Source organism: Henckelia pumila, chromosome 1 (genome assembly GCF_033568475.1).
Source record: "Henckelia pumila isolate YLH828 chromosome 1, ASM3356847v2, whole genome shotgun sequence".
NCBI classification, from domain to species: Eukaryota; Viridiplantae; Streptophyta; class Magnoliopsida; order Lamiales; family Gesneriaceae; genus Henckelia; species Henckelia pumila.
The window spans coordinates 42,068,785-42,095,790 of record NC_133120.1 but is presented as its reverse complement, the minus strand read 5'-3'; the positions used below and the strand labels follow the sequence as shown (position 1 = coordinate 42,095,790).

Below are 27,006 nucleotides of genomic sequence, written 5' to 3'. Positions count from 1 at the left end.
CGCACTTTTAACTACATGGCTATTAACTACGGTTTTAAACCACCAATTAACTACGTTTTTTCACCGTAGTCTTTCAGCATTTTTGTTGTAGTGATGGGTACAGAAAATCCAGTTGACTGTGAGAGTTGTTTGGATGACATTGATTAGTTGTTCGATTCCATTGATTACACAGATGACTGCTATACCAGGTTAGTAATTCATCAGCTTCGTGGTGTTGCCAAGAACTGGTGGATCACGACCAAGAGATCCATGGAGAACAGAGGTACAGTGGTTAATTGGTCTCTTTTTAAAACAAAAGTTTTATAAGCGGTTTTTCCCTGTTTCGTACCAAAAGGACAAGGGAGCCAAATTTGCCAATCTGAGGCAAGAGAATCTGAACATTGAGGAGTACATAGCCAAGTTTGACATCTTGTTGCGTTTTGCACCGCACATTGCCAAAAGTGAAGAAGCCAATGCGGATTAGTTCATCAATGGCTTGAATCCCGAAATCTTCACTTTGGTAAACACCGCTAGACCTGATAACTTTGCGGATGCCATGAATCACGCAAAGGGAGCTGAAGCGGGTTTGTGGAGACAGCGAGGAAATCAGATGGTACCTCAGCAGCAGAGGCAGTCTTAGAACCAACCGCCTCCGTATCAGAACCAGCAGCAGAGGTATAAAGGTGGAAGCAGTGGGGGAAATAGAAGGGATCAGTACAAGGCAAGAGGGAAACAATTCAAGAGGCAGGGGAACAGTTCTGCTAGTTCCAGTGGTTCCAAGAAGTTCGGTTCAAGACAGAGTTCTGGATCATCATCCTTGTATTGCAGCAAGTGTGGAGGTAGACACTCACTAGATCAGTGTGTAGGAGTCTTTGGTAACTGCAACACCTGTCAGCAACCGGGACACTTTTCTAAGGTGTGCCCTCAGCGTAGTAGAGATCGAGCTCAGAGTGGGAGTTCATCTAGACCTACAGCTCAGCCTGAGAGACAGTCTTCTGTAGTTCACTATTTCCAGCCACAGCAGCAGAACAGATAGGAAGGTAACACTAGTGCGAACCAGCCTCCGAGATAGCAGGCACGAGTCTTTGCTTTGACAGAGGATCAGATGCTTCCCATTCCTTTATCTCTGAGAAATTTGTGTTGTTGCATGCTTTGCCTACTGAGTTGTTACCTACTGTAGTAGCTGTTACTTCACCTTTGGGTGGAGGAACTGTTTCTGTCAGATTAGTCAGGAACTGTGAACTCTGTTTTGAGGGAAATTTTCTAGAGTTCGACTGTATTGTACTTGGGCTGTCAGATTTTGATTGTATTGTTGGTATAGATGCTTTAACCAAGTACAGGGAAACAGTCGATTGTTTTCTGAAGGTTGAAAGATTCAAACCTGAATTGGCAGACGAGTGGAAATTATTTGGTAAGGGTTCTCGATCTAGAATTCCTTTGATTTCAGTGTTATCTATGACTCGTTTGTTATAGAGAGGTGCAGAGGTATTTTTGGTTTATGCAGTTGATGTACTGAAATCTAGTCCTGAATTGGTTGATATACTAGTGGTTAGAGATTTTGCTGATGTGTTTCCGGAAGATGTTCCTGGATTGCCGCCTATTCGAGAGATCGAATTCAGCATTGACTTAGTGTCAGGTACTCAACCTATTTCCAAAGCTCCTTATCATATGACACCTATTGAACTAAGAGATTTGAAGGAGCAGATTGAGGATTTAATTTCCAAGGGATACATCAGACCTAGTGTATTGCCTTGGGGTGCCCCTGTTCTGTTTGTTCGGAAGAAGGATGGTTCTATGCGGCTCTTCATTGACTACCACCAACTGAATCAGGATACAGTCAAGAACAGGTATCATTTACCCCGAATAGATGACCTTTTTGATCAGCTGTAGGGTTCTTCTATCTATTCGAAGATTGATATGAGGTCAGGTTATCATCAGCTGCGAGTGCGAGAGGAAGATGTTCCTAAGACCGCATTCAGAACGAGGTATGGTCATTTCAAGTTTATAGTCATGCCGTTCGGTTTGACTAACTCTCCAGCAGTTTTTATGGGTTTGATGAACCGTATCTTTCAGCGTTATTTAGATGAGTTTGTTATTATCTTCATCGATGATATTCTTATCTACTCAAAGAACCGTACTGACCACGCTGAGCATTTGAGGACCGTATTGCAGATTTTGCGAGTTGAACAGTTGTTTGCCAAGTTGTCTAAATGTGAATTCTGGTTGGATCGAGTTGCCTTTCTCGGTCGTATTATTTCTGGAGATGGGATTTCTGTCGATCCCAGCAAGATTGAAGCGGTTATGAATTGGCCTAGACCGACATCAGTACCTGAGATCAGAAGCTTTATGGGTTTAGCCGGTTATTATCGCCGATTCATCGAGGGTTTCTCGTCTATTGCCAAGACGATTACCCAGCTGACATAAAAGAATGCGCCTTTTATCTGGACTGCAGATTGCGAGGCTAGCTTTGTTGATCTGAAGAGGAGACTGACTAGTGCTCCAATTATTTCTATTCTGAAAGGTACTGGAGGTTTTACCGTGTATTGCGATGCTTCTAACCAAGGCTTGGGATGTGTTCTTATGCAGCATAAGCATGTGATAGCGTATGCATCGAGGCAGCTAAAACCGCACGAGACTCGTTATCCGGTTCATGATCTTGAATTAGCTGCGATTGTATTTGCTCTGAAGATCTGGCGTCACTATATTTATGGTGAGTCTTTCGAGATCTTTTCTGACCATAAGAGCCTTAAGTATTTGTTTTCACAGGCAGAGATGAATATGAGACAGAGAAGATGGTTAGATCTGTTTAAGGATTTTGACTGTGAAATCAAGTACTATCCAGGAAAGTCGAATGCAGTTGCAGATGCCTTGAGCCGAAAGGTTTGTTCTTTATCTGTTTCTACTATTGGTGTTTCTCAGTTGATCGATGATTGTTGCACTTCTGGTTTAGAGTTTGAAACAGATAGGAAGACTATCAGAGTGTTTGCTATTCAAGCCGAGCCGAAGTTGTTTATTGCGATCAAAGAAGCACAGAAGTCTGATCCGAGCATTCAGGTTTCAGTGGAGAAAGTCAGATCTGGGCATCAGTTTGAATTCCAGGTTAGAGATGACATTTTGTTTGTGAATAACCGTATTGTTGTGCCTGATATTTCGGAGTTGAGACAGCGTATTCTCCGAGAGGATCATTGCAGTCGGTTTAGTGTTCATCCTGGAGGTCGTAAGATGTACAACGATCTGAAGAACCAGTTCTGGTGGAAGAAAATTAAGAGCGATGTTGCGAGGTTTGTATCGCGATGTATGAACTGTCAGCAAGTGAAAGTAGAGTGGAAGCGACCTGGTGGTCTGTTGCACAGTCTATCTGTTCCTGAATGGAAATGGGATCATATTTCTATGGATTTCGTCACGAAGCTACCGCGATCTGTTCGAGGATGCGATGCTATTTGGGTAGTGATCGGCCGATTGACGAAGTCTGCATGTTTTATTCCGTACAGGATGACGTATCGTCACGATCAGATGGCTGAGTTGTATGCTAGCAATGTTGTGAGATTGCATGGGATGCCGAAGTTGATCATTTCAGACCGAGACCCTAGATTCACTTCGCATTTCTGGCACAGTCTTTAGGAGGCACTTGGTACTCGATTGCACCTGAGTACAACTTATAATCCTCAGACCGACGGACAGTCAGAGCGGACTATCCAGACGTTAGAGGATATGCTGCGAGCGGTAGTGCTAGACTTTGGCACTAGTTGGCAAGACTCTTTGCCTCTCGTCGAGTTTTCTTACAACAACAGCTTCCAAGCGAGTATCGGTATGGCACCTTTTGAGGCATTGTACAGTAAGAAATGCCGATCTCCACCCGCCTCATCCAATCGCAAACCTGCCCCATGGAATAGGGTGTCCAGAAACACAGATTACGAGACGTGAGCATAAAACGCTTAGCACGAGAGTATGAGTATACATGCATGCAAGTGAACTCCCTACAGACTCGAGGTCAAAGATCAGATAACAAAGACAGACTGGGCCCTGGTATGTAGCACACTATGTCGTCGCTTCAGGAGGTGGCTCACATACCAAAAATACCAGTGGATACGCGGGACCCAAATCGATGGAAGTCCATCCACTAACAGAATAGGGTAAACCCTACTAATAGACATCTCAATAGAGATAGCTCAAGATGTAAATGTATGCAGCATAAAATCATGGCATATAAATCATGCAGTCACATAATACATGCATAGTCAGTCAGGATATCTCGAACAGTACTTTCGTACTCAAACACTAGGCATGCTCTACCAGCTCTAGGTCTACGCCTATAATCGGCACTACACTTCCAAATGATACTAATATCAATATAGAGCTCTAAAAGCCTTAACTAGGCTATTGCATACTCCTAAATATTTTTAGGAAGCAAAAGCTATACCTTCGTCCGTCGTTAGCCCTTTGTTGTCGATTGCCTCAAAACTAGGCCACAGCTCTGCTACGATGCCTGGATCGCTATGCCACTTCCGGATTCCCAACAGGACGCCTAGAACTCCCTAGATCTGAGTTAGAAGGCTAAGGAATCGAGAGAGAAGAGATGAAAGGTGTGCACAAATGTGAGTCTCGGCACCCCTATTTATAGACAACGAACGTTGCGTCCGATCCTCCATCATTGCGTCCGTTCTGCCTGACGAACGTTGCGTCCGATCCTCCATCGTTGCGTCTGTTCTGCCTGATGAACGTTGCGTCCGTTCACCATCATTGCTTCCGATGGTGCCAATGTCACATCAAGTACGTAAGCAGTGACGCATTTCTGATGGCACGAACATTGCATCCGTACCTAGAACGTTGCTTCCGTTCTGCCTGACCCTCCGGACCATTTCTGATCATACTGGGTCTAATCCCGGGCTCCGTTAATCCATTAAAAGTCTCCTTAATCATGTTTATTGGATTAAATAACAGTTAATCACTAAAACTGGGTTCGGGCTACTACATTCTCCCCCACTTAAGATATTTCATCCTCGAAATCAGATCTTAAGTACTGAATGTTAAACAAGATGCAGAAACATTCTCTTATTCAAATTGCAAAATTTACAGAGTTTACAACTGAATACAATTCGAAAATAAAATCAAAATAACTCAGGATGTTCTGTGCGCATCCTGCTTTCGAGCTCCCAAGTGGCTTCTTCAGTGCCTCGGCGCTGCCACTGAACTAATACCAAAGGAATGACTTTGTTCCGAAAGACCTTATCATTATGATCCAGGATACGAATAGATCTTTCAACATACGTCAAATCCTTATCCACATGAACTTTAGACTGCTGCAGAATATAAGACGGATCTGCCACATATCATCGCAACAGAGATACGTGGAACACGTTGTGAATACTAGACAGATACGGTGGCAAAGCCACACGATAAGCCAAATCTCCAATGCTCTCCAAGATCTCAAACGGACCGATGAATCTGGGAGACAACTTGCCGTTAAGGCCAAATCTGAGAATCCTGTGGAAAGGTGAAACTCTCAGAAACACTTTCTCCCCAACATCAAACTGAAAAGGCCTACGCTTAGTGTTAGCATAGCTGGCCTGACGATCCTGTGCAGTCTTAATACGTTTCTTGATCTGATCAATAATATATACTGCTTGCTGGATAAACTCCGGTCCCTCAGCCTGTATCTCCCCCACTTCTTCCCAGGAGAGTGAAGTACGACAATGTCGCCCGTACAACACCTAAAAAGGTGCAATCCCAGTGCTAGTATGATAGTTGTTATTGTACGCGAACTCGATCAATGGCAAATGATCCTGCCAGGCTATACCAAAGTCCATAGTGCAAGCTCGAAGCATATCCTCCAAAGTACGGATAGTGCGTTCTGACTGACCATCTGTTTCCGGATGATAGGCAGTACTCAAGATGAGAGTAGTGCCCATCGCACGCTGAACACTCCCCCAAAATCTAGAAGTGAACCTGGGGTCTCGATCGCTGACAATGCTCACAGGAACTCTATGAAGTCGAACGATCTCCTGAACATACAAACGGGCCATACGATCCACAGTGTACTCTCGGCTATAGGCAATGAAATGCACTGAATTGGTGAGTCGGTCCACCACATCCCAGATAGCATCACAATTCCTCGAGGACATCGGCAAATGGGTCACAAAATCCATCGTGATAAACTCTCATTTCTACTCCGGAATAGGCAGACTGTGAAGCAAACCTCCAGGTCGTCGGTTGTGACGGCCCGAGTACTAATCTCTCATTTCAATACAATTCATATAAGATGCAAAGATTAAATCCAAGCATCAAAGATTAAATAAATAAAATATTTTTTTTAATATGCTGCACCTCGCTCGATCGGGTAAAGTCACCCGATCGAGCGAGCCCTTAAGCCCTGCTCCTCGGGTTGGAAAAATTTTTGGTCTCGCTCGATCGGGTGAATTCGTTCGATCGAGCGAGCCAAGAAAACTCAATTCTCTGTTTATGCAATTCAAGGGCCGCGCTCGATCGGTGATATTCACCCGATCGAGCGGGCTCATTGTCCAGAAAACCAAAAAAAGTTTCTTGCTGTCAAAACGAGTCCCTTCATCCATTTTCATCTAGCATCACCTCATACATGATCTATACATAATCAAATGCTAACATCAATATCAACATTCTATCTTGAAGGTCATTGCTAGCATGAATTCTAACATAATATAAGTTGATAGCACAAACTCATGACAAAGCTACTAAGATAAGCTCAAGCAAATCTCTTATATCATGCAAGAAAGATTATGATACACTATCATCATATTACATCTAGGGAACTTCCATACATTCATGTACAACAAGTCTTGGAAAAAGTAAATACAACACGATCATGTCTCTGGACTCAACACAAAGCATTGACAGTACAATGGACATCTAAACTCGGATCACCACTCTATTCTCTCATTCTCTGTTCTTCAAACTCGCTTGTCCCCTGTTCCAATCCCGCCTATTGCCATGACACATACAACACAACAATAACCGGATAACTCCGGTGAGAAACGTATTTCCCAGTAAAAGCAACTAACATGCAACTCAATTCATATATATCAAACTCATGATATGGAATAAAAGACAATGCATGCCTTCAAAACAGATTCTCTCAAATCATCTCTCATTTCGTCGGTTGGGATCCCGAGAAAAAGATATCGTAGCTAAACCACCGACACTCCCAATCGAGGTGGGGCTACTTATCTTACTTCTCTAGACTTTGAAGCCACCATATATGCAATTCGGACGCTAGGCTAACTCAACCACCCAAGCCATACATATATAGTTCCTCAAATCGTCTATTCGAACGTTTCCGTTCATTTCAAAATCAAAGAATAAGTTTCACAAGATGAATGCAACATATATCATCATAATAGCATTCATTAACATCATAGAGGCATTCAACAATTCATAGAAGAGCACATAAAAGCAAACAAGCAAATAAGTATGCGATTTAGGGAACTCGATACAAACCATTTCGAGTTATAATCCCATTCAAATAATAGTCCACTTTTAACTTTCGATTGTGAGGTTTCAAGGTGTCTTCAAAGCTATCCAAATCTGAACAACAACATAACCAAACCTCTATCAAAATCTTTCCTCAAGTTCAATCCAATTATATTAACAAAATAAACTCCAAACCTTGCATCAACTCGTTCCCGATTTGACATTGACGTTCTTGAACTCAAAATACTTCAAACACAATCTGAAATGAAGTATATACATCCAACAACATCAATACAATTCAATCATATCCCAACTCAATAGAAGAAGATAGCAAAACAGTTCACAATCACAAGTCCGGCGGCATAACGGCATAAAGTCGGCAACCGAAACTCAAAGCTACCTAACCTCTCAATAATATACAACATATATCAGTTGTAAACCACTAAAACCCAGCATATCAGATGCTAAGCATGTCGAACTAAAGCTGCTAAATCATCACAATAGCATACAATCACCATTTCTGAATCCATCTTCAATATGACAAGATAATACTTCAAAAACTTCAAGCAAAACACAACGTACTGATCTCTGCCATTTTCGAATTCTCAAAACATGATGAACCAAAATAAAACTTACATCAAATCGAAGGTCTCGTTGCAAGGATTCCAGAACACTTTTCGGAATCGAATTCGGATAACCAGAACTCAAAATACGACAATTGGAAGATGAAGAATAAACTTAAGATTTCTTTATTCTTGTTCTCTCGGTTTCTTCTCAGAATTTGCTGATGAATTTGAATATCTTACACGTCAATATGCATGTATCAAACAAGTGTCCCACTAAGTTAAGAATTTTGCACTTTAGTCCTCCAATTCTTGCTTCTTTGCAATTCAGTCCTCAATCAATCATTAAATTCAATTTCAATCCTAAATAATTTTAGAATATTAGAATTTAAATCAAAACTCAAAATATTCTCAAATTAAATAATCTCGGATTAAAATTAAATAATTTCGTCCGTTACAATTCTCCCCCACTAAGACACGATTTCGTCCTCGAAATCTCAAGTACTATCAACATATCATATAAAACAGATAACAGAAAGACTGAAGAAAAACTCACATCATTGAAACATTTCCGGAAATCGTTGTCTCATGTCTGATTCTGTCTCCCAGGTTGCTTCTTCAATACCATGACGACTCCACTGAACTTTCACAAGTGGAATAGTCTTCGTTCGTAGTTGCTTCTCCTTACGATCAAGAATCTGAATTGGCTTTTCAAAATAACTCAAAGTTTCGTCGAGTTCAGCCTCATCAGACTGAAGCACGCGAGATTTATCAACAAGATATTTCCGAAGCATCGATACATGAAAGACATCATGTATTCCAGATAAAGACGGAGGTAGAGCTAATTGGTAGCACTACAAGAAAAATGGCTAAAAACAACGCTTTTTCCGCATTGTTAATGTCCCCGAAAAAGCGTTGTCGTAGCCAGTGTTGTAAAAGACCATGGTCAAAGACAACACGGAAAAAGCGTTGTCTTTTTCAGAAACGAAAACGCTTAAAAAGCGTTATCATTTCTGAAAAAGACAACGCTTAAAAAGCGTTGTCGTATCTAAAAACGACAATGCTTTTTAAGCGTTGCCTTTTATAAAAAGCGTTGTCGTTTTTGGAAAAGACAACGCTTTTTAAGCGTCGTTGTAATTGAAAAAGACAACACTTCAAAAAAGTTTTGTCTTTTCTGGTAAAGACAACGCTTTAAAAAGCGTTGTCTTTTTTTAAACAAAAAACAAAAAAAAAATTTAACCACAAATTTTCAATATTATAAATCACTCAAAATTCAAAAATTTCTAAAATAAAATTTAGTATACAATCTTCCAATATTATAAATCATTCAAATAAAAAAATAATCGAATTCTAAATTAATGAACACTAGGAAAAAACTATGCATTAATCTCGAAAAACTTTGATTCCTTCCTTCAGCACATGTTAGCGTCCCAAGCTTTCATAAAAGCCGCAACAATCTCTTTTCCTTTAATTTGTATCTCCATACTGCAAATTATTAAAAATAAAAACAAACATAAAACAAATATGAATAGATTAAAATGGAAAGTACTAAACTTAAACAATTATTTATCAGTAAAAGAACATGAATTTAAAAAAATTATGTTGTTGGATTGTTCCCATAAGTGATAAAGAGGGGAGCCCTGGTGGCCATGGTCGCTTCAGTCTCAGAGAAAATGGTGATGGATACATTGGGAATGTTGTTAAAGGTTCAATTTCCCACAAAGACACTCTTGGCTGCCTCTCCCAAGCAGTAGATTCATCCCAGCCAACCTCCATTAAACAAGTTAACATTCAATTTCACGACAAGAATTAAAAATGAATAAATTATGTTCGATATCTTTGGATTCAGACCAACCAAGAAGAACAAAAAAACACAACACTCTAAACTTTTGTAATATATGAAATCAATGGGCAGGAACATTGTATGTGTTCACCTTAACTGAACGCAGTGTGAATGTGGCCATCTGGTAGGATCTAAATCACCTATCCCGGTTATTGTGCCCATGTAACTGAATCAAGAAGAGGTCAGAAATCTCACAAAATTATGCAACTTGAACATCTATCAACACCACAGGGTACTCACCATACACAAACAAAGGAGGATGGACAGAAAATAGAATTGAGAAAAATAAACATACCGTCGAACACTAGATTCTTCGGTTTCAAACAGCATCCGGAAATGCATGCCCACAGACACTCGAGTATGATAAACGGCTTTTACATATTTGGCCAGAGGTATGACGAATTCGGATGGACTAGCTCTGAAATTTTTTAAGTTAGTATAATCATGAGATATTGCATACTCTCCTAGGTTGGTAGAATCATGCGAAAAAGGAAGCACATGCACACCTTGGTAGTGTTGGAAAGAACAAAGTTACCTGGGATTATAAAATATGGTGAAACGGCTATTTGTTGCAGCTGCATGAGCAGCAGCAGCAAGAAGGCCGAGATGCATACTATCACTTGATAAAAATGATGAAGGCATCACAGTTTTTGGTCTATTAGCATGCCTTATACCGAGAAGCAACTGATTCTTCTCATTCCTGATAAATGCCCAAAAAGCATCGCATGGTTCAGTACTGATCAGACGTAGCACTTGAGGAAAAAGAAACTCATCACTTTCTTCAATGTTTGACCAGGCCTATTCAATGAAATTTATTAGAGGACCCGCAACGATATTCCAGTTAAATAAAATTCCTACCATATAAAGAGAACCGAATCACCAACAATCAGTCTTTTTGCACTCACAAAAACACTCCATCCTGTTGTGAGAAGATGCCTCTTATGCTGGCCTGATATAAGAACCATATAAATCATATTAAGAATATGTAGAAGTAGTTGCTGCAACTTGATTCCTCAAGTTAAATACATGTCTAAAATAGACCTCTAAAAATATGTATGAACTTCCACTCATTATTATGCAGATCCCTTGCGACCAATTCTTGAGCAGGAGGTTGCAGGGAAAAGTCCTATAAATTGGGTGGTTCCAACCAAGATGCATTAGAGGCACATAATTAAAAAAAACAGGCACATTTTTTTACTTGGGTCTTGGAAGCACCCGAAATGACATTTACCAGTGGTGGAAATACTTTTTCTTCCGCACGGCGAGGAACTGAAAATCCACCATGAGTACAGGTGTCACTAGCAGTCAAAGTTTTGCAAAAGTAATTTGTTGGCTGTTTACTGGGGGTTCCTAAATCTGCCAGAAGAAATGAAATCTCTTTCTGCTCTTGCTGCAAAAACAGTAATAAAAGAATAAAAATAACCCAGAAATAAAAAAGAAAGTCGACTTAGAAAAGAGGAAGAAAAAGTTGATGAAGATTTAGAGAACATACTGGGCTCAGCGGTTGCAAGGTCATTTGGGCGTAAACCTCGTCTGTCTCTAAATCAGCCTACTTGAATAAAACATTAAGATTCTACAAGAGAACTCCAATAACTGCAATAGGAACACAACAAAACTTGAAAGAAAAAAAAAAAGCGTACATGCATTGTCACGTTATGAAGCTGGAAAATGAGTTGCGGAGGCAAGCTAGGGTAATTAGGTATCTGTGCATCAACTTCCTTCTTGGTAGATACAGCAACCTGTGCAGTAGCCAGTATGTATCAAGAAACAATGACATTCAACAGAACTTTTGCGTGTAGGATATATCAATCTCCTCATTATTGAACCAGAGTGCTCGAAGTGAATGATTGAATTCGAATCTCCATACAAAATACCGGGGATTTAACAATTGCAAATCATGAAGAGAGAAATTAAACGCTCTCAAAATTGGATGTGGTAAGATAAGCTGTTTCTTCTTTTGTAGATACAATCATAAAAACAATATACCTCCCAATTCATTGTCAAAAAATAAGAAAAATAAGAAAAATATTTTGTTATTTACACAAACTACAATTGAAATACACAAGCAAGAATCAAATTTGTTCACTGTGACCCTGAGGAAAATACACTACATGGCTTCCAATACCAGGCAAAGAAACAAGAGGACCCACACAGGCATGCCAAAGTTCAGAATTTAGGCAGTTCTTGTCTCCTGCTAATCAAATTCGAACAAAACTATTTAGTTCGTGTTAAAACAGTGCTAAAGACGTGAGAATTAACCTTAATTACAGTTTCTCAATTGCCAGACTGAGGCCTAACCACTTTTCCAAATCACGAGGTGTATAGTCAAGAATGGCAATATAACATACTCTTTCAAGAAAATGACTTGTTGGCACTTACAAATGGTTAATATTCAACTTATACGCCCAAAAACATACTTAAATTCAAGAAAAGGAACAAAGTAAGTTTACCGTCAGGAGATTGCTGGTTTAGATCAACCGCGGAGAGTTTTATTTTGCAGATTCGATAAGAAAAAGGTTGGAGCAGAAAAATTACAGCCAACAACTACACATTTGCATCACAAAATCCCCAACCTAAGATTCCCAAAAGCAAAGCTGCTCCATTTGCCTCAATTCTACCCCCAAAATAGCACAATATCCACACCCTGTACTCTTGAGTAACCCACTAAAATCTAAAGCACGAGCTGGATTTCCGTGCTATCCACATCCCTTTATCAACTCAACAACTAAGGGGTTAGAAACTTGGAGAAATAATGAAAATTGAAGTATTCATAGAGGGTACCGAAGCTAAAGGACCCAAAGCTTTTTACACTCAAATCATTATGAACATGGCCAGGTGTTCCATTGGGGTGGTCCATATCTGGAGCAACCAAACCTCTTGCAATATCTGAAATTTCATGAATTAAGATTCGAAAACCGAATGCATCTCTTCTATGGAGATAGACCAAGATTACAATATCAGCTTCATTATGCAAAAGAAAACACTTTCGGAGAAATGTGGACTCTCATACATCATTGTAACCCAACATTAATATTTTCCTTTCAATATCCAAGCATGAATTAATACTCAAAAAATAGCCATGTATCATTTCTAGCTCTCTGGAGAGGATATCATGAATTTAAGCTTTGCACATTCAGCAATTTCAAGATGTCTAAAACAATATTCAGTACTGCAATACCATAATAAAATCTACAACACATTTGGAAACTTGGCATGCAACTAGCTAGTCAAATTTAAGGTATGCATAACGATGCCGAAAACTCTTGTGGTACTATACCGAAACAAAACCTTATAACTAACTAGCTAATCATCTCACTTCTCTAATTTTGAATATCTGCAATACGAACATATCCAAGTCGACTTTTTACGCCACCATTATGTGTCGAAAATTACTGATTTATACACTTTCATGTTTTCAATATTGGAGACCTTATTGTCATGTTTTCCAGAAAAAGTGAACATACATAGATCCGACAGAAATGCATGGAGGGCTCACATGGAATTAATTATGTACAATGTAACCAAACAAAGAATTGAAAAAGAATCAAAGAGAATACTCAACTGTACCACGTCAGATCATCATGATATCACGTTCTTGCAGGTTATATCGCAGGTGAAATTTCTTGACAAATTGCAAAAAGTTCAAATTTTTATTAAATGTCAAGCAAGTTTGCCTTACATGCACTTGTTAAATAAATGATGCCCTTCAATAGAATGACATGCGTCATACACTTTTTATGTATGAGGCCATTTTTCCCAAAGATCTCGTCGCTCTAAATTTCTAATCCCGGCCCCATGGTTTGTTACTTGATATATCTTGATCAAAATTATTAGATGGTAAAAAAATCCTAATTCTGACATCCAAAACAAGTAATTAAAGAATTGAAAAACAATAAGTACTACTCCACGCATCGTAATCCACAACCTGCAGGTCGCCAAGAATTAAAACACTTTCAATTCAAGAAAATCGATCTTACAAGGCTTCGGAATGGAAGTTTCCATGTCGCTCCGCACCGGCCGCTCCGCACCGGCCGCTCCGCACCGGCCGCTCGAAAGTCATCGGCGCAAGCGGCGCCTCTGACGACAATGCAGGATTTCTCTCCGCTCCAACAGCTGCCATATTTTCTCTAGCCGGCCACAAAATCAGTCACGAAAGATATATATATATATATTAATTCATCAAAGAAAATATTATCGAACGAGCCCTTTTGCAAATTAAATAAATTAGAACATTTTTTAGAAAGTGTAATCCGGAAAGTATGCAAAAAACGACCAAAAATAGCTCAAAGTCGAGAAAGAACAAGAACCCGCGCAGCTCCAGTCGCGAACAAGGTGTGACAGTTTGAGCTTTGGTCCGAGATTCCTTAATATTTTTGTATTAAATTGAAGCCAAGTACGAACGCTTTGGGGAGAAAGGGGATCGCGAGAGCTAAGAATGGCTTTGGGAAGGAGAGAGAAGTGTCGTTTCCTTTTTTTTTTCCTTGTAGTCATTTTAATTTTTATTTAAATTTTTTTTAAAAAAAAGTTTATCTACAACCCTTTTTAAAAAGTGTTGTAGTACATATAAAAAATAACGCTCAAAGACAACGCTTTTTTAAAGCGTTATCTTAGACCTAAAAAAATGCTTAAAGACAACGCTTTTTAAACAAAGCGTTTTCTTTTATGAATTTAAAAAAAATAACGACAACGCTTTTCCTTAAAAGCATTGTAATTTTAAAAAAAGACAACGCTTTTTACCAAAAGCGTTGTCTTTTAAGTGTTGTGTTTGAGCATTTTTGTTGTAGTGTAGGCAAGATTGCCTATTTTCTCAAGAACTTCATATGGACCGATATAACGTGGAGACAACTTCCCTCTCTTGCCAAATCGTACAGTGCCTCGGAATGGAGAAATCTTCAGAAACACCCTATCCCCCTGTTTAAAAGACAAAGGTCGACGTCGAACATTGGCATACTTCGCTTGTCTGTCCTGATCTGTCTTCATTCTTCTTTGAATAACCTTCACTTGTTCAGTCATACCTCGAATCATGTCAGGTCCAATGTCAGGTACTTCTAAAATATCATCCCAATAAAGAGGAGATCGACACTTTCTACCGTACAAAGCTTCAAACGGAGCCATTTCAATACTCGATTGATAGCTGTTGTTGTACGAGAATTCACAAAGTGCTAGTGAATCTTGCCAACTCGTGCCAAAATCAAGCACTACAGCTCTCAACATATCCTCCAAAGTCTGAATGGTACGCTCAGACTGTCCGTCTGTCTGTGGATGATAAGCTGTGCTCAAGTGTAGCTGAGTACCTAAAGCACTCTGTAAACTGTGCCAGAAGTGTGATGTAAATCGAGGATCACGATCTGATACAATAGACTTTGGCACTCCATATAATCTGACAATTGCTCGGACATAAATCTCTGTCATCTGATCGTGTCTATGCGTCATACGATAAGGAATAAAACACGCTGATTTCATCAATCTGTCGATAATCACCCAGATAGCATCGCAACCTCTAGAAGATCGAGGTAACTTCGTCACAAAGTCCATGGAAATATGATCCAATTTCCATTCAGGCACTGATAAACTCTGTAACAAACCAGGAGGTTTCTTCCTTTCAGCCATCACCTGTTGGCAATTAAGACATCGAGAAACAAAATCAGTAATATCTGACTTTATTGGTTTCCACCAATATTGAGCCTTCAAATCATTGTACATCTTCCTACCACCAGGATGAATGCTATAACGGCTACAATGCGCCTCTTTCAGTAGTTGTTGTCGCACATCAGAAATATCAGGCATTACAAGGCAATTGTTTACATATAAAATATCATCTCTAACCTGGTATTCAGATACATGCCCTGATCGAACTTTTTCAATCGAATTCTGCACATTCTGATCAAGTTTCTGAGCTTCTTTAATTCGCAATACTAACACTAGTTCAACTTGCATTTGATAAAGTCGAAGAGGCTGATAATTTGTGTCAAATACTAATCCAGAAAGACAACATTCTTCAATCAAATTTGATACACCAATCGTCGATAAAGACAAGGAACATACCTTTCGACTCAGTGCATCAGCAGCTGCATTGTATTTTCCCGGATAATATTTAATCTCACAATCAAAATCTTTAAGCAAATCAAGCCATCTACGCTGCCTCATATTCATTTTTGACTGTGAAAATAAATATTTCAGACTCTTGTGATCAGAATAAATCTCAAACAGTTCCCCGTACAAATAATGTCGCAAAATCTTCAAAGCAAATACAATGGTGGACAATTCAAGATCATGAATCGGGTATCTGGTCTCGTGAGGCTTCAAATGTCTCGAGGCATAAGCAATCACATGCCCTCGCTGCATCAATACACATCCCAAGCCTCGATGAGATGCATCACAATACACAATGAAACCACCCGTACATGAAGGAATCGTCAAGACTGGTGCACTGGTCAGTCGTTTCTTCAACTCAAGAAAAATGGATTCACAAGCTTCAGACCAGATAAATGGAGCATTAATCTGAGTTAACTGAGTAATCGGCTTCGCAATACTGGAAAAATCTTTAATGAATCGATGATAATACCCAGCCAAACCCATGAAACTACGTATCTCAGGAACATATGTAGGTCTATACCAATTGATCACTGCCTCGAATTTACTTGGATCAACAGATATACCATCTCCGGATATGATATGTCCAAGAAAAACTACCTGTTTAAGCCAAAACTCACATTTCGACAGTTTAGCATACAATTTCTCAGCTCTTAGAGTCTTCAACACAGTTCTCAAATGTTCGGAATGATCAATCAAATTCTTCGAATATATCAGAATATCATCAATAAATATTATAACAAAGTCATCAAGATATTTCTGAAACACACGGTTCATCAAAGCCATAAACACCGCTGGAGCATTCGTCAAACCAAACGGAATAACTATAAACTCATAGTGGCCATACCTGGTTCTGAAAGAAGTTTTCGGAATATCAGAATCTCTAACTCTCAATTGATGGTAGCCAGATCTCAGATCGATCTTGGAATACACAGCAGAACCCTGCAACTGATCGAATAAATCATCAATACGAGGCAAAGGGTATTTGTTCTTCACCGCTGCCTTGTTCAGTTGCCGATAGTCGATACAAAGTCTCATGGAACCATCTTTTTTTTTGACAAATAATACTGGAGCACCCCAAGGAGAAACACTGGGTCGAATGTATCCCTTGGCCAGTAAATCTTCCAATTGTTCTTTCAATTCTTTCAATTCCACTGGTGCCATTCGATAAGGTGCTTTAGAAATCGGTGCAGTACCTGGCATCAGTTCTATATTGAACTCAATCTCACGATACGGAGGTAGTCCCGGAATTTCATCGGGGAAAACATCCGCAAATTCACTAACCACCGGAAAATCAGCCAGGTTCGGGCTAGTTTTCAAAACATCAACTGTATATACAATAAATCCCTCTGCTCCTTTCTGCAAAAGTCGAGTCATAGATAATACTGAAATCAGAGGAATCTTAGCACGAGAACTGATCGACGGAATACTAAAACTTAAATTTGCTCTAAAAATCTCCCAATTCCAGTCAAAATAATCGCAAGTGCACGATTCAAGTTATAATAAGATGTACTGAGTACGAGTATCATCCTCAGGGACCAAACAATAATAATTTGTTTCTTTGATTTTTAACTACACAAAGTATCGAAAATTTGATTTTGGATTCTATCTAACATTTAACACTAAGAACTCAATGTAAATAAAACTAAATTTCACAACCACGAAACCAATTTGCACCACTAAAAGAAATAACAATTTGAAAAGATTTTGTTGGAATTTCGGTTCACCTTCCCCCTAATTGAACTGGACAATTGGAACTTAATTAATGCACATAAGTTTGACAGAAATCCCTGTAACATTGACACTCTCTCTCGAGGTTATGCCAAACTAATCAAATCAGTGAAACAATTAAATCTCTCTAATTATTTATCACGAACGATTTCTTTGCGTTCTATGAATTCTACATCTTTCAACCTGGTGGTCTATGGCTATCAACACGTACTAAATACCATATCTCTATGCATATTTTAAGTCCATGGATTCTATCATTCGTCCTAATTATGAACCTATCTCTCGACAACAATTCACAATTTACGAATCTATGTTAAGGGTAGCTAATCATCAACATAGAGACAAACACATGATAAAATCAATTATAAAAATAAATCAAATCTCAATACGTCCGGTGATTCAATCACACTACAGTGTTTCGGGGTTCGGATCCCCTTGATTCCAAAAAAATAAAAGTTTAGCTACTGAACGTCATTACAAAATTCAATCTAAAAACAATGCTTAACATAAAAATTCAGAAAAGATGAAGAGAAAAACTCCCAACGGAGATGAGAAATCTTCAATATTCAGAGCCGCCTCCTCCTGTGTCTGTGCGTGTGTCCAACCCTCAAAACCGTTTAATAACATCCTATTTATATGGCCCAAGAGTCCTCGTCAAACCAATTACCCAAAATAAAATATTTCCCAAAATTACGTGCAGGCGCCCGAGCGGTAGAAAAGAGCCACCCGAGCGCCTGAGCTCTGCCTCAAACGGGAGTGCGCGCGGACGGTAGAAAAAAGCCGCCCGAGCGCCTGAGCTCTGCCTTGAGGGTTTTTCTTTAAACGGGAGTGCGCGCGGGCGGTAGAAAAATGCCGCCCGAGCGCCTTGTCTTTTTCCAGAAATACAAAGTCCTTCTCTTGCTTTCCTCATGGCCGCATGCGTGCAACGCCTTCTCACTATAAATCAGCATTTCCTAGTGATTTTATGCAGTAAAAATAAATAAACCAGAGGAGTGACTACAAACACAATAAAACAAAATAAACAGAACAAGAATGGTAAGGAACAGACACAAAGTAACCGAAACGAATGCAAAACAAACACAAAACATGCAAAATAACGCACAAAAACGACTCCTATCAACCTCCCCAAACTAACCTTTTGCTCGCCCTCGAGCAAAATAGGTGACAATTCTAACATGCAGAAACAACAAAAAATGACACAAGTAGGTAAAATCAACCTTCTCAAGCCTCAAAACTTTTTCCAACAGAAACCAATCCAATCATATCAACATGCTGACCAAAAAAAAATTTAACAATAACTAGCAAACCTTGCAAACTTAAGAATCTCACAACTCCGTTTTTGGAATACTCTACTCCGAATTCAATTCACACATTCTAAGATCATAAGGACTTTTTCAGTTATACTGGGATCAAGATTTAGAAACATTTAATGATACACACACTCGCGACTGGTATAACTCAACGAAAAATAGTATGTGCGTGTTTTGGTCAAGAATCCACATTTATTAACCGTGTCTATCAACAGTCCATCAGCAAAATTCCTACAACCCCTCTCCACTAGTATATTGGGCAACTGTGACTCGGTCAATAGGTCTTATTCGGCTTATAATGTCAGGCTAGGTTAATGGCTCCAAATGAAGGACAAGAATTCAAAGAGGGAGTAAATGATGATCATTCTCTACAGTCTACTCCCTTTGACTCACAAATTCGCACCTCTTCTCATTCATTGATTTTCAAATTTTTCTTTTCTTTCACTTACCTTCTGCCAACATTCTTTTCTTTCTTTATTTTCCACCACTTTTTTTTTTCTTTTGTACTGAACACAACCAACACACCATTCCAATCTCAATTTTTCATTCGGAGCATAAACAAAAATAAACTACATTCAATTTACTCCCCACAAGGTATGAATGAGTGTTTAAGCTATGGGTAGAGGTTATAGGATATTGAACAAATTCGAATGGGGGTTTACCACACGTTTTAACGCATGCCATTCGTTTTCTATTAAGCTCAAATTAGGCACTAGGGACACATTAAGTCAAGGGTGGTTTGAAAGGCACAAACATAATTAAGAAAGAATTGCCTATATCACTCCTAAATCACAGTATACCCGTATTGCGCCTCAAGGGATGTTTGAACTTGTTCTAGACAAATTTCAATTCACAGTTAACTCATACAGATCTCAATCAGTGCAGAACAGAGAATCATCAGTAGTAAGCGATGATTACACCAAAACAAGCTTCAGATTATGCACCTCTCGTGCTCATATAAACGTGAAGGCTCAACTGGCATCTAAGGATAATTCACAAAAGATTTTAAGCCCAAAGATCAAACAAATTTCCTCAATCATATCCAAGTTTGTATGTTTCAACTTTAGATTCAAGTATACCTCACAGAGTGTTTAGAGATCTATTCATCGACTTGGTTGTACTAGTTCAAAACTATTTGTCAAGCAAAGAAGATGATCATGGATTCAAAACTAAAAAAAATTATTTTATTAATTTTTTTTTTCATCATTGGCTTTTTGGTTTCATTCACAACACTTGAAACAACAGTACAAACAACTCGAACGAACAAAAAGCATGAAAACACAAAAGACACAACCTCCCCAAACTAAAGACGAGCATTTTCCCCAATGGTACTTGACACCACCAAATCTAAAAACACAAAAGAAACATAAAAACAAAAAGCACTAATCACTCCCCTGGTCTGAATCAGAATCCTCCCCATTGAAGTCTTCGGGCAGATCCCGAAGCGGCAGAGCATATTGGAATGGGAAAGGCAGAGGATACAGCGGTGGAACTGGATAAGCTGGAGGGTCCATCCCAGCATTTGCGAGCAGCCCTCGCATAATGGCATTGGTAGATTCATTGTGGGCTGCATTCACCTCCTGGCATTTATCCATATGTTGCACCCAGGCAGAAATTTCTCTCAGTGTCTCATTCGTGGTGCGTCGAGCAGGGGGTGGCTTAAGCACATTTCTCGATGATTGACCGGGTCCAGAACGTGCCCGGCCAATCAGATGTAAACTCCCTGAGTCGGAACGAATTTTTCGCCCTCAAAATAGTGTCATCCACCTCCTGTGTTGGGTGCAACCATTCTTCGTCGTCCCTGGTTGGGACACCAGCTCGCACACAAAGTGCAGAAACAATGGTCGGAAAGAATATCGCAATGTTGGAAGTGCGAATGGACGTGTACAACTCTCGGTTGATAATCCGTCTAACATTGAGCGGCCATTGCTTGTGCAGGGCATACAGCAGCACCGCCCTGCTCATCACCACCTCATTGGTGTGGGATACCGGCATTAATCTGTGAGTCAGAAAAGCATACCACAAGGCCGGTTCCAGTTGCAAATATTTTTCTTTAAAAGACACAAATTTCACTGAGTCTTTCCAAACGTTTCCATCATAGCACAGAACATTAGTAATTTCATTATAATCTGGGTTAGCCTTAAATGCTTGAAATTGGCTATCATCCACATCCGGAGTTTCCAAAAAATCATTAATAGCGGCAGGAGTGAAAGAAACCATCTTACCCCGCACGAAAACCGTGCTATCTGTACGCTCGACGACATTGGCTTAGAACTCTCGTACCAAGGGGACAATCGCCGCTAGAGGTTGTCGGCAAAATTTGGTCCATCCTTGAGCCACGATGCCAAGGGAGGCGGTGCGTTCTTTGGAGAGATTGAATCCCCTCTCTGCAATTGGATTCCTATTAGATTTGGCCGCCTCATACCTCGCCTTAGCTTCTTCCGAGATGAATTTCCCATCTATGATGTTGGATGGGGTAGCCCTAGAAGTGGCAATCTTTTGTTTCTTTGGCGCCATGGTGTACGAAGCTTGAAGAATCTATTGATGGACCTGTGAATTGGAGAGAACAAAGAGAAGTATGGAGTGAGAGAGAGAGACGGCAAGAAAGATTAGGGTTAGGAAGAGGAATTAGAAAGGGAATTGTAAAAGAATGAAAGGGGGATCGGGTTTTATTTTTTTCTTAGTCTGCGCAATGCGCTCGAGCGGTAGAAAACAGCCGCTCGGGCGCACCCCCCCTTTTTTTTTAAAACACTGGACAGTGGGCATGCGCCTGGGTGGCAGAAAATAGCCGCTCGGGCGCACCCCCTTTTTTGAAAAAAACATGAAAATAGAAGGGATGCGCCCGGGCGGCGAAAAACAACCGTCCTAGCGCATCCAAAATTTTTTTTTAAAAAAACTTTAAAAAAAAACAGTACTCAACTCGGGAAAAAAACTAACTTAACAACCCTGAGAAAAAAAAAATAAACTAACTTAAAAAGTTCTAACTTTAAAACTAAAACTAAAACGAACAATAATAAAATTAAATAAAAGAGAAAGTAGAATGTAGTTCTCAATTTAAAGTCGAGAGCTTGACTTTTCTTCCTCCCCAAACTAGTCTTGGTCAGTCAATGTGGTGATGACCAGCATGTAATAAATGTCACCCCCCACGTAGTGCTTAAGACTTTAAGCATTGACCGTAAAAGACTCGTTTCTGGCATCTTTGATCGCAATGGCCCCCGATGGATACACTCTGGTGATTTTATAGGGGCCTGACCACCTAGACTTCAGTTTCCCGGGAAACAGCCTCAACCGAGAGTTGAATAGCAAGACAGCATCTCCTTCCTTGAATTCCCGCTGACAAATGCACCTGTCATGTATTCTCTTGGTTCGTTCCTTGTACGAAACCGCCATATCATATGCACTCCAACAATCTTTTTTCACCTGCAGCATCAAATTCAAAGTTTAGGGTCTTAGTAGCCCAATATGCTCTATGTTCTAACTCAACAGTAAATGGCATGCCTTTCCAAATAACAGTCTATAAGGGGAAGTGCCTATAGGTGTTTTAAACGCGGTCCTATAGGCCCATAAAGCATCATCAAGTCGAAGTGCCCAATATTTCCGATTAGTACTCACACTTTTCTCCAAAATCTGTTTGATTTCTCGATTGGATACTTCCACTTGGCCACTGTTCTGGGGGTGATATGGGGTAGAGACTTTATGCTTGACACCATATTTTTTTAAGAGTTTGTCAAAAAGTTTATTGCAAAAGTGGGTGCCACCATCACTAATGATTGCACGGGGTGTACCAAACCGATTAAAAATATTTTTCTTCAAAAATTTCAGTACAACCTGTGCATCATTTGTCGCATAAGCTTCAGCCTCTACCCATTTTGAAACATAATCGACTGCGACCAGAATGTATTTTTTTGTCATAGAAATTGGAAATGGTCCCATGAAGTCGATTCCCCATACATCAAATATCTCACACTCAATGATATTATTTAAAGGCATTTCATTTCGGTTTGAGATATTACCTGTTCGTTGACATCTATCACAAGATAATACAAACAAGCGCGCAACCTTAAAGAGATTGGGCCAATAGAACCCACATTCAAATACCTTTGCTGCTGTTTTGACTGGCCCAGCATGGCCACCTACCTCACGATCATGACAATGACTGAGGATGCTTTGCATTTCTCCTTCCGCCACACATCTCCGGATCATTGAGTCAGTACATATTTTAAACAAAAACGGTTCCTCCCAAAAATAATGCTTGACATCTGATAAAAAAAATTTCTTCTGATGGAAAGACAGATTATGTGGGAGTGTGCATGTGACTAGATAATTCGCAAAATTAGCATACCATGGTGAACTTTCTATGGAAAAAAGTTTTTCATCAGGGAACCAATCATCTATGTCCTCTATCTCATTTGTTGCACCATCACCAATGCATTCTAATCTAGATAGATGATCAGCTACTACATTTTCAACACCTTTCTTATCCCTGATCTCTAAATCAAATTCTTTCAAAAGTAAGATCCACCAAATCAGTCTAGGTTTCGCATCTTTCTTTGCCAACAAGTGCTTAATAGCAGAGTGATCTGTGTATACTATGATTTTTGAGAGTAAAAGGTATGAATGAAATTTATCCAGTGCAAATACTACAGCTAACATCTCTTTTTCAGTGGTGGCATAATTTAGTTGAGCTTCATTAAGAGTCTTGCTAGCGTAGTAAATAGTTTTGAATACCTTGTCTATTCGTTGGCCAAGCACTGCGCCAACAGCAGAGTCACTTGCATCTCACATGACTTCAAATGGGAGATCCCAGTTCGGTGATGTAAGTATTGGTGCAGTCACCATTCTTTCTCTCAACACTTCAAAGGCCTGCAAACAATTTGAATCAAAGTCAAAAGGGGCCTCTTTCATTAGCAAAGAAGAAAGAGGTTTGGCAATTTTTGAAAAATCCTTAATAAACCGCCGATAGAAGCCGGCATGGCCCAGAAAACTTCTGACTCCCTTGAATGTCGTAGGTGGAGGCAAATTTTGAATAACGTGCACCTTGGCTTTGTCCACCTCGATCCCCTGCTCAGAAATTCGATGACCCAATACTATACCTTCTGTCACCATGAAATGGCACTTCTCCCAGTTCAGTACCAAATTTGTCTCCTCGCATCTCATTAAAACAGAATTCAAGTTATGCAGACATGCATCAAAAGATTTACCGAAAATAGAGAAATCATCCATGAAAATTTCTAAAAATTTTTTGACCATATCATAAAAAATGGCAGTCATGCACCTCTGAAAAAGTAGCAGGAGCGTTACATAACCCGAAAGGCATACGTCTATAGGCAAACGTACCATATGGGCAAGTGAAAGTCGTTTTATCCTGGTCTTCAGGTGCAATCGCTATTTGATTGTATCCTGAATACCCATCTAAAAAACAGTAAAACTCATACCCAGCCAGTCTCTCTAGCATTTGATCAATGAAGGGGAGGGGAAAATGATCCTTACGGGTTGTGTCATTTAGTTTTCTATAGTCTATGCACACACGCCAACCTGTAACTGTCCTAATGGGTATCAGTTCATTTTTCTCATTCTGTGTGACAGTAATTCCCCCCTTCTTTGGTACACACTGCACCGGACTTACCCATGGACTATCAGATATAGGATAAATGATACCTGCATCCAAAAGTTTGATCGTTTCAGCTTTTACAACTTCCTACATTTTTGGATTCAATCTCCTTTGTGGTTGGACCAATGGGTTGATGTTCTCTTCCATTAAAATCTTGTGCATGCATAAGGATGGATTGATTCCTTTGATATCTGCCACTTTCCAGGCAAACACACTCTTGTGTTTCTTGAGCACCTCCATTAGTCTGGCCTCCATCTCACCTGTCGAAAAGGAAGATATTATAACAGGTAACTTATCATTCTCACCTAAAAACATGTATTTGAGATGGACAGGTAATGGTTTCAATTCCACAGTAGGTGGTTCCTCAAGGCTTGGTTTCTGGAGGACTAAATCCTTCCGGTCACCAAGGTCTTCAAGTCTAAGCTTTCCACCTCTTCTCCATGATTGGTTGTCATTCAAATATGCTGTAATCTCTTCAATTCCATCACCGAGAACGTCCACTTGCTCAGAGATAAGTGCAGCTTCTAATGGTTCCTGAAAAGTATCCTGCACATAATCAAATAACAGTGAGTCCACTACATCCAGTTGAAAACATTCTTCATTATTCTGAGAAAATTTTAAAGCATTAAAAACGTCAAACAAAATTTTCTCTTCTCCCACTCTTAACAGCAACTCTCCTTTCTGGACATCTATTAATGCCTTTCCTGTCGCCAGGAAGGGTCTACCCAATATGAGTGGCATGTCCAAATCCTCTTCCATATCTAACACCACGAAGTCCACGGGGAAGATGAATTTGTCTACTTTTACAAGCACGTACTCGATTATCCCACGTGGATATTTGATGGACCTGTCTTCCAGTTGTAACGACATTCTGGTGGACTTTGGTTCTCCCAAGCTCAATTTCCTGAACACAGAGTAAGGCATTAGATTTATACTAGCACCCAAATCACATAAAGCTTTATGAAATTGAATATCATTAATCACACAAGGGATAGAGAAACTCCCTGGATATTTTTGCTTTAATGGGATTTTATTTTGCACCAGTGCTGAGCAATTCTCAGTCAGACTAATCATTGCATGCTCCTCCAGTTTCCTCTTGTTGGAGAGGATCCCTTTCAAGAACTTTGCATAACTTGGCATTTGCATCAGGGCATCGGCAAAGGGAATATTAATATTCATTTTCTTGAATACTTCTAGGAATTTTCCAAACTAAGAATCTAGTTTTGCCTTCTTTAGGGCTGCAGGAAAAGGTGGTGGCACAACAATTTTTGCTTGTGAAGTGGGTGAAAGTGTTGGGATAGATGACTTACCTGCAATTCTTGTTGATGTAGCCAATTCTGGCTCTTTCTTGACCTGTTGTGCAGGCTCTACTGTCTTCCCACTCCTCAGTTCAATTGCTTTTACCAGCTCCTTCGGATTCTTCTCCATGTCACTCGGCAAGGTACCCTGATCTCTGCTGAAAATTGTTTTGGCCAATTGCCCTATCTGATTCTCCAGATTCTTTATCGAAGCATCTTGATTCTACATCCGGGTTTCAGTAGATGATATGAATTGATGCATCATCTGCTCTAAACTCGATTTCCCTTCTTGAGGCTGTCTGCCGTAGTTCTGATTCCCATATGGCTTATTGTTCTGTCCACTCCACGAGAAATTTGGATGTTGTCTCCACCCTGGATTATAGGAGTTCGATAATGGGTCATTCCTTGGGCGATTTTGATTCCCCATGTGACTTTCCATAACTCCCTCTGGTTGAAAAAATGTTTGACAGTCTTTCGTGAAATGTTCTGCACCACATTTTTCACACCACACTTCTTGAACTCGCATCACAGAGTTTCCTATACTCAGTTCCTCAATTCTCTTGTTCATGACTTCAAGTTGAGCGGCCACTGATGTGAATGCATCAACCTGATGAATCCCATTAGATTTCCGGGCTGCACTCCTTCCAGATACAGGGTGATAGCTACTAGATGTCATTTCCTCAATTAATTCATAACCATCCTCTGACGATTTTTGCAGTAAATTTCCACCTGCAGCTTCATCTAACATGGTACGATTAGAGTGAGAAAGACCATAATAAAAAGTTTGTACCACAAGACTGTCTGGTAATTGGTGGTATGGACATCTCCTCAGTAGATCTTTGCAGCGCTCCCATGCTTCATAAAATGTTTCCTGTTCTCCTTGGGAAAAAGTTGTGATGTCAATTCTTAGTTTCATTGACTTAGATGGTGGAAAGTATTTGGTGAGGAAAGATTTCGCCAGATCATCCCAAGTCATGATGGAACCTGCAGGTAAATTTGTCAGCCATGCTTTCGCCTTATCTCGTAGTGAAAAAGGGAATAAACGCAAACAAATAGCGTCATCAGAAACTCCCTGTATCTTGAATGTATCACAAATTTCCAGAAAATTTGTGAGGTGCACATATGGTTCATCAAT

The 27,006-nt window shown here is 39.8% G+C and overlaps 1 protein-coding gene and 1 non-coding gene across 2 annotated transcripts; one reads left to right on the top strand and one right to left on the bottom strand.

Annotated features, from left to right (window-relative positions):
- Positions 1-9,915: 9,915 nt before the first annotated feature.
- LOC140861555 (auxin response factor 6-like) lies at positions 9,916-11,708 on the bottom strand. The gene is made up of 8 exons (XM_073264581.1): positions 11,469-11,708; positions 11,321-11,377; positions 11,060-11,218; positions 10,870-10,954; positions 10,687-10,777; positions 10,364-10,528; positions 10,124-10,246; positions 9,916-9,994 (listed from the first exon to the last, which is right to left on the bottom strand). Exons 1-8 carry the CDS (start codon positions 11,472-11,474, stop codon positions 9,916-9,918), a joined length of 765 nt encoding a protein of 254 aa, XP_073120682.1. The 5' UTR covers positions 11,475-11,708.
- Positions 11,709-26,677: 14,969 nt separating this feature from the next.
- LOC140876878 (small nucleolar RNA R71) lies at positions 26,678-26,784 on the top strand. The gene has a single exon (XR_012149108.1). It is a non-coding gene; the product is annotated as a small nucleolar RNA R71 (small nucleolar RNA).
- The last annotated feature ends 222 nt before the right edge of the window (positions 26,785-27,006 follow it).

Excerpts from the sequence above, each read along its gene's own strand:
- LOC140861555 (XM_073264581.1), bottom strand. Across the intron at positions 10,529-10,686 it reads GATTCGGTTCTCTTTATATG|GAATGAGAAGAATCAGTTGC; the intron begins GTAGGAATTTTA and ends GGCATTTATCAG. Across the intron at positions 9,995-10,123 it reads GAAGAATCTAGTGTTCGACG|TTACATGGGCACAATAACCG; the intron begins GTATGTTTATTT and ends TTCTTGATTCAG.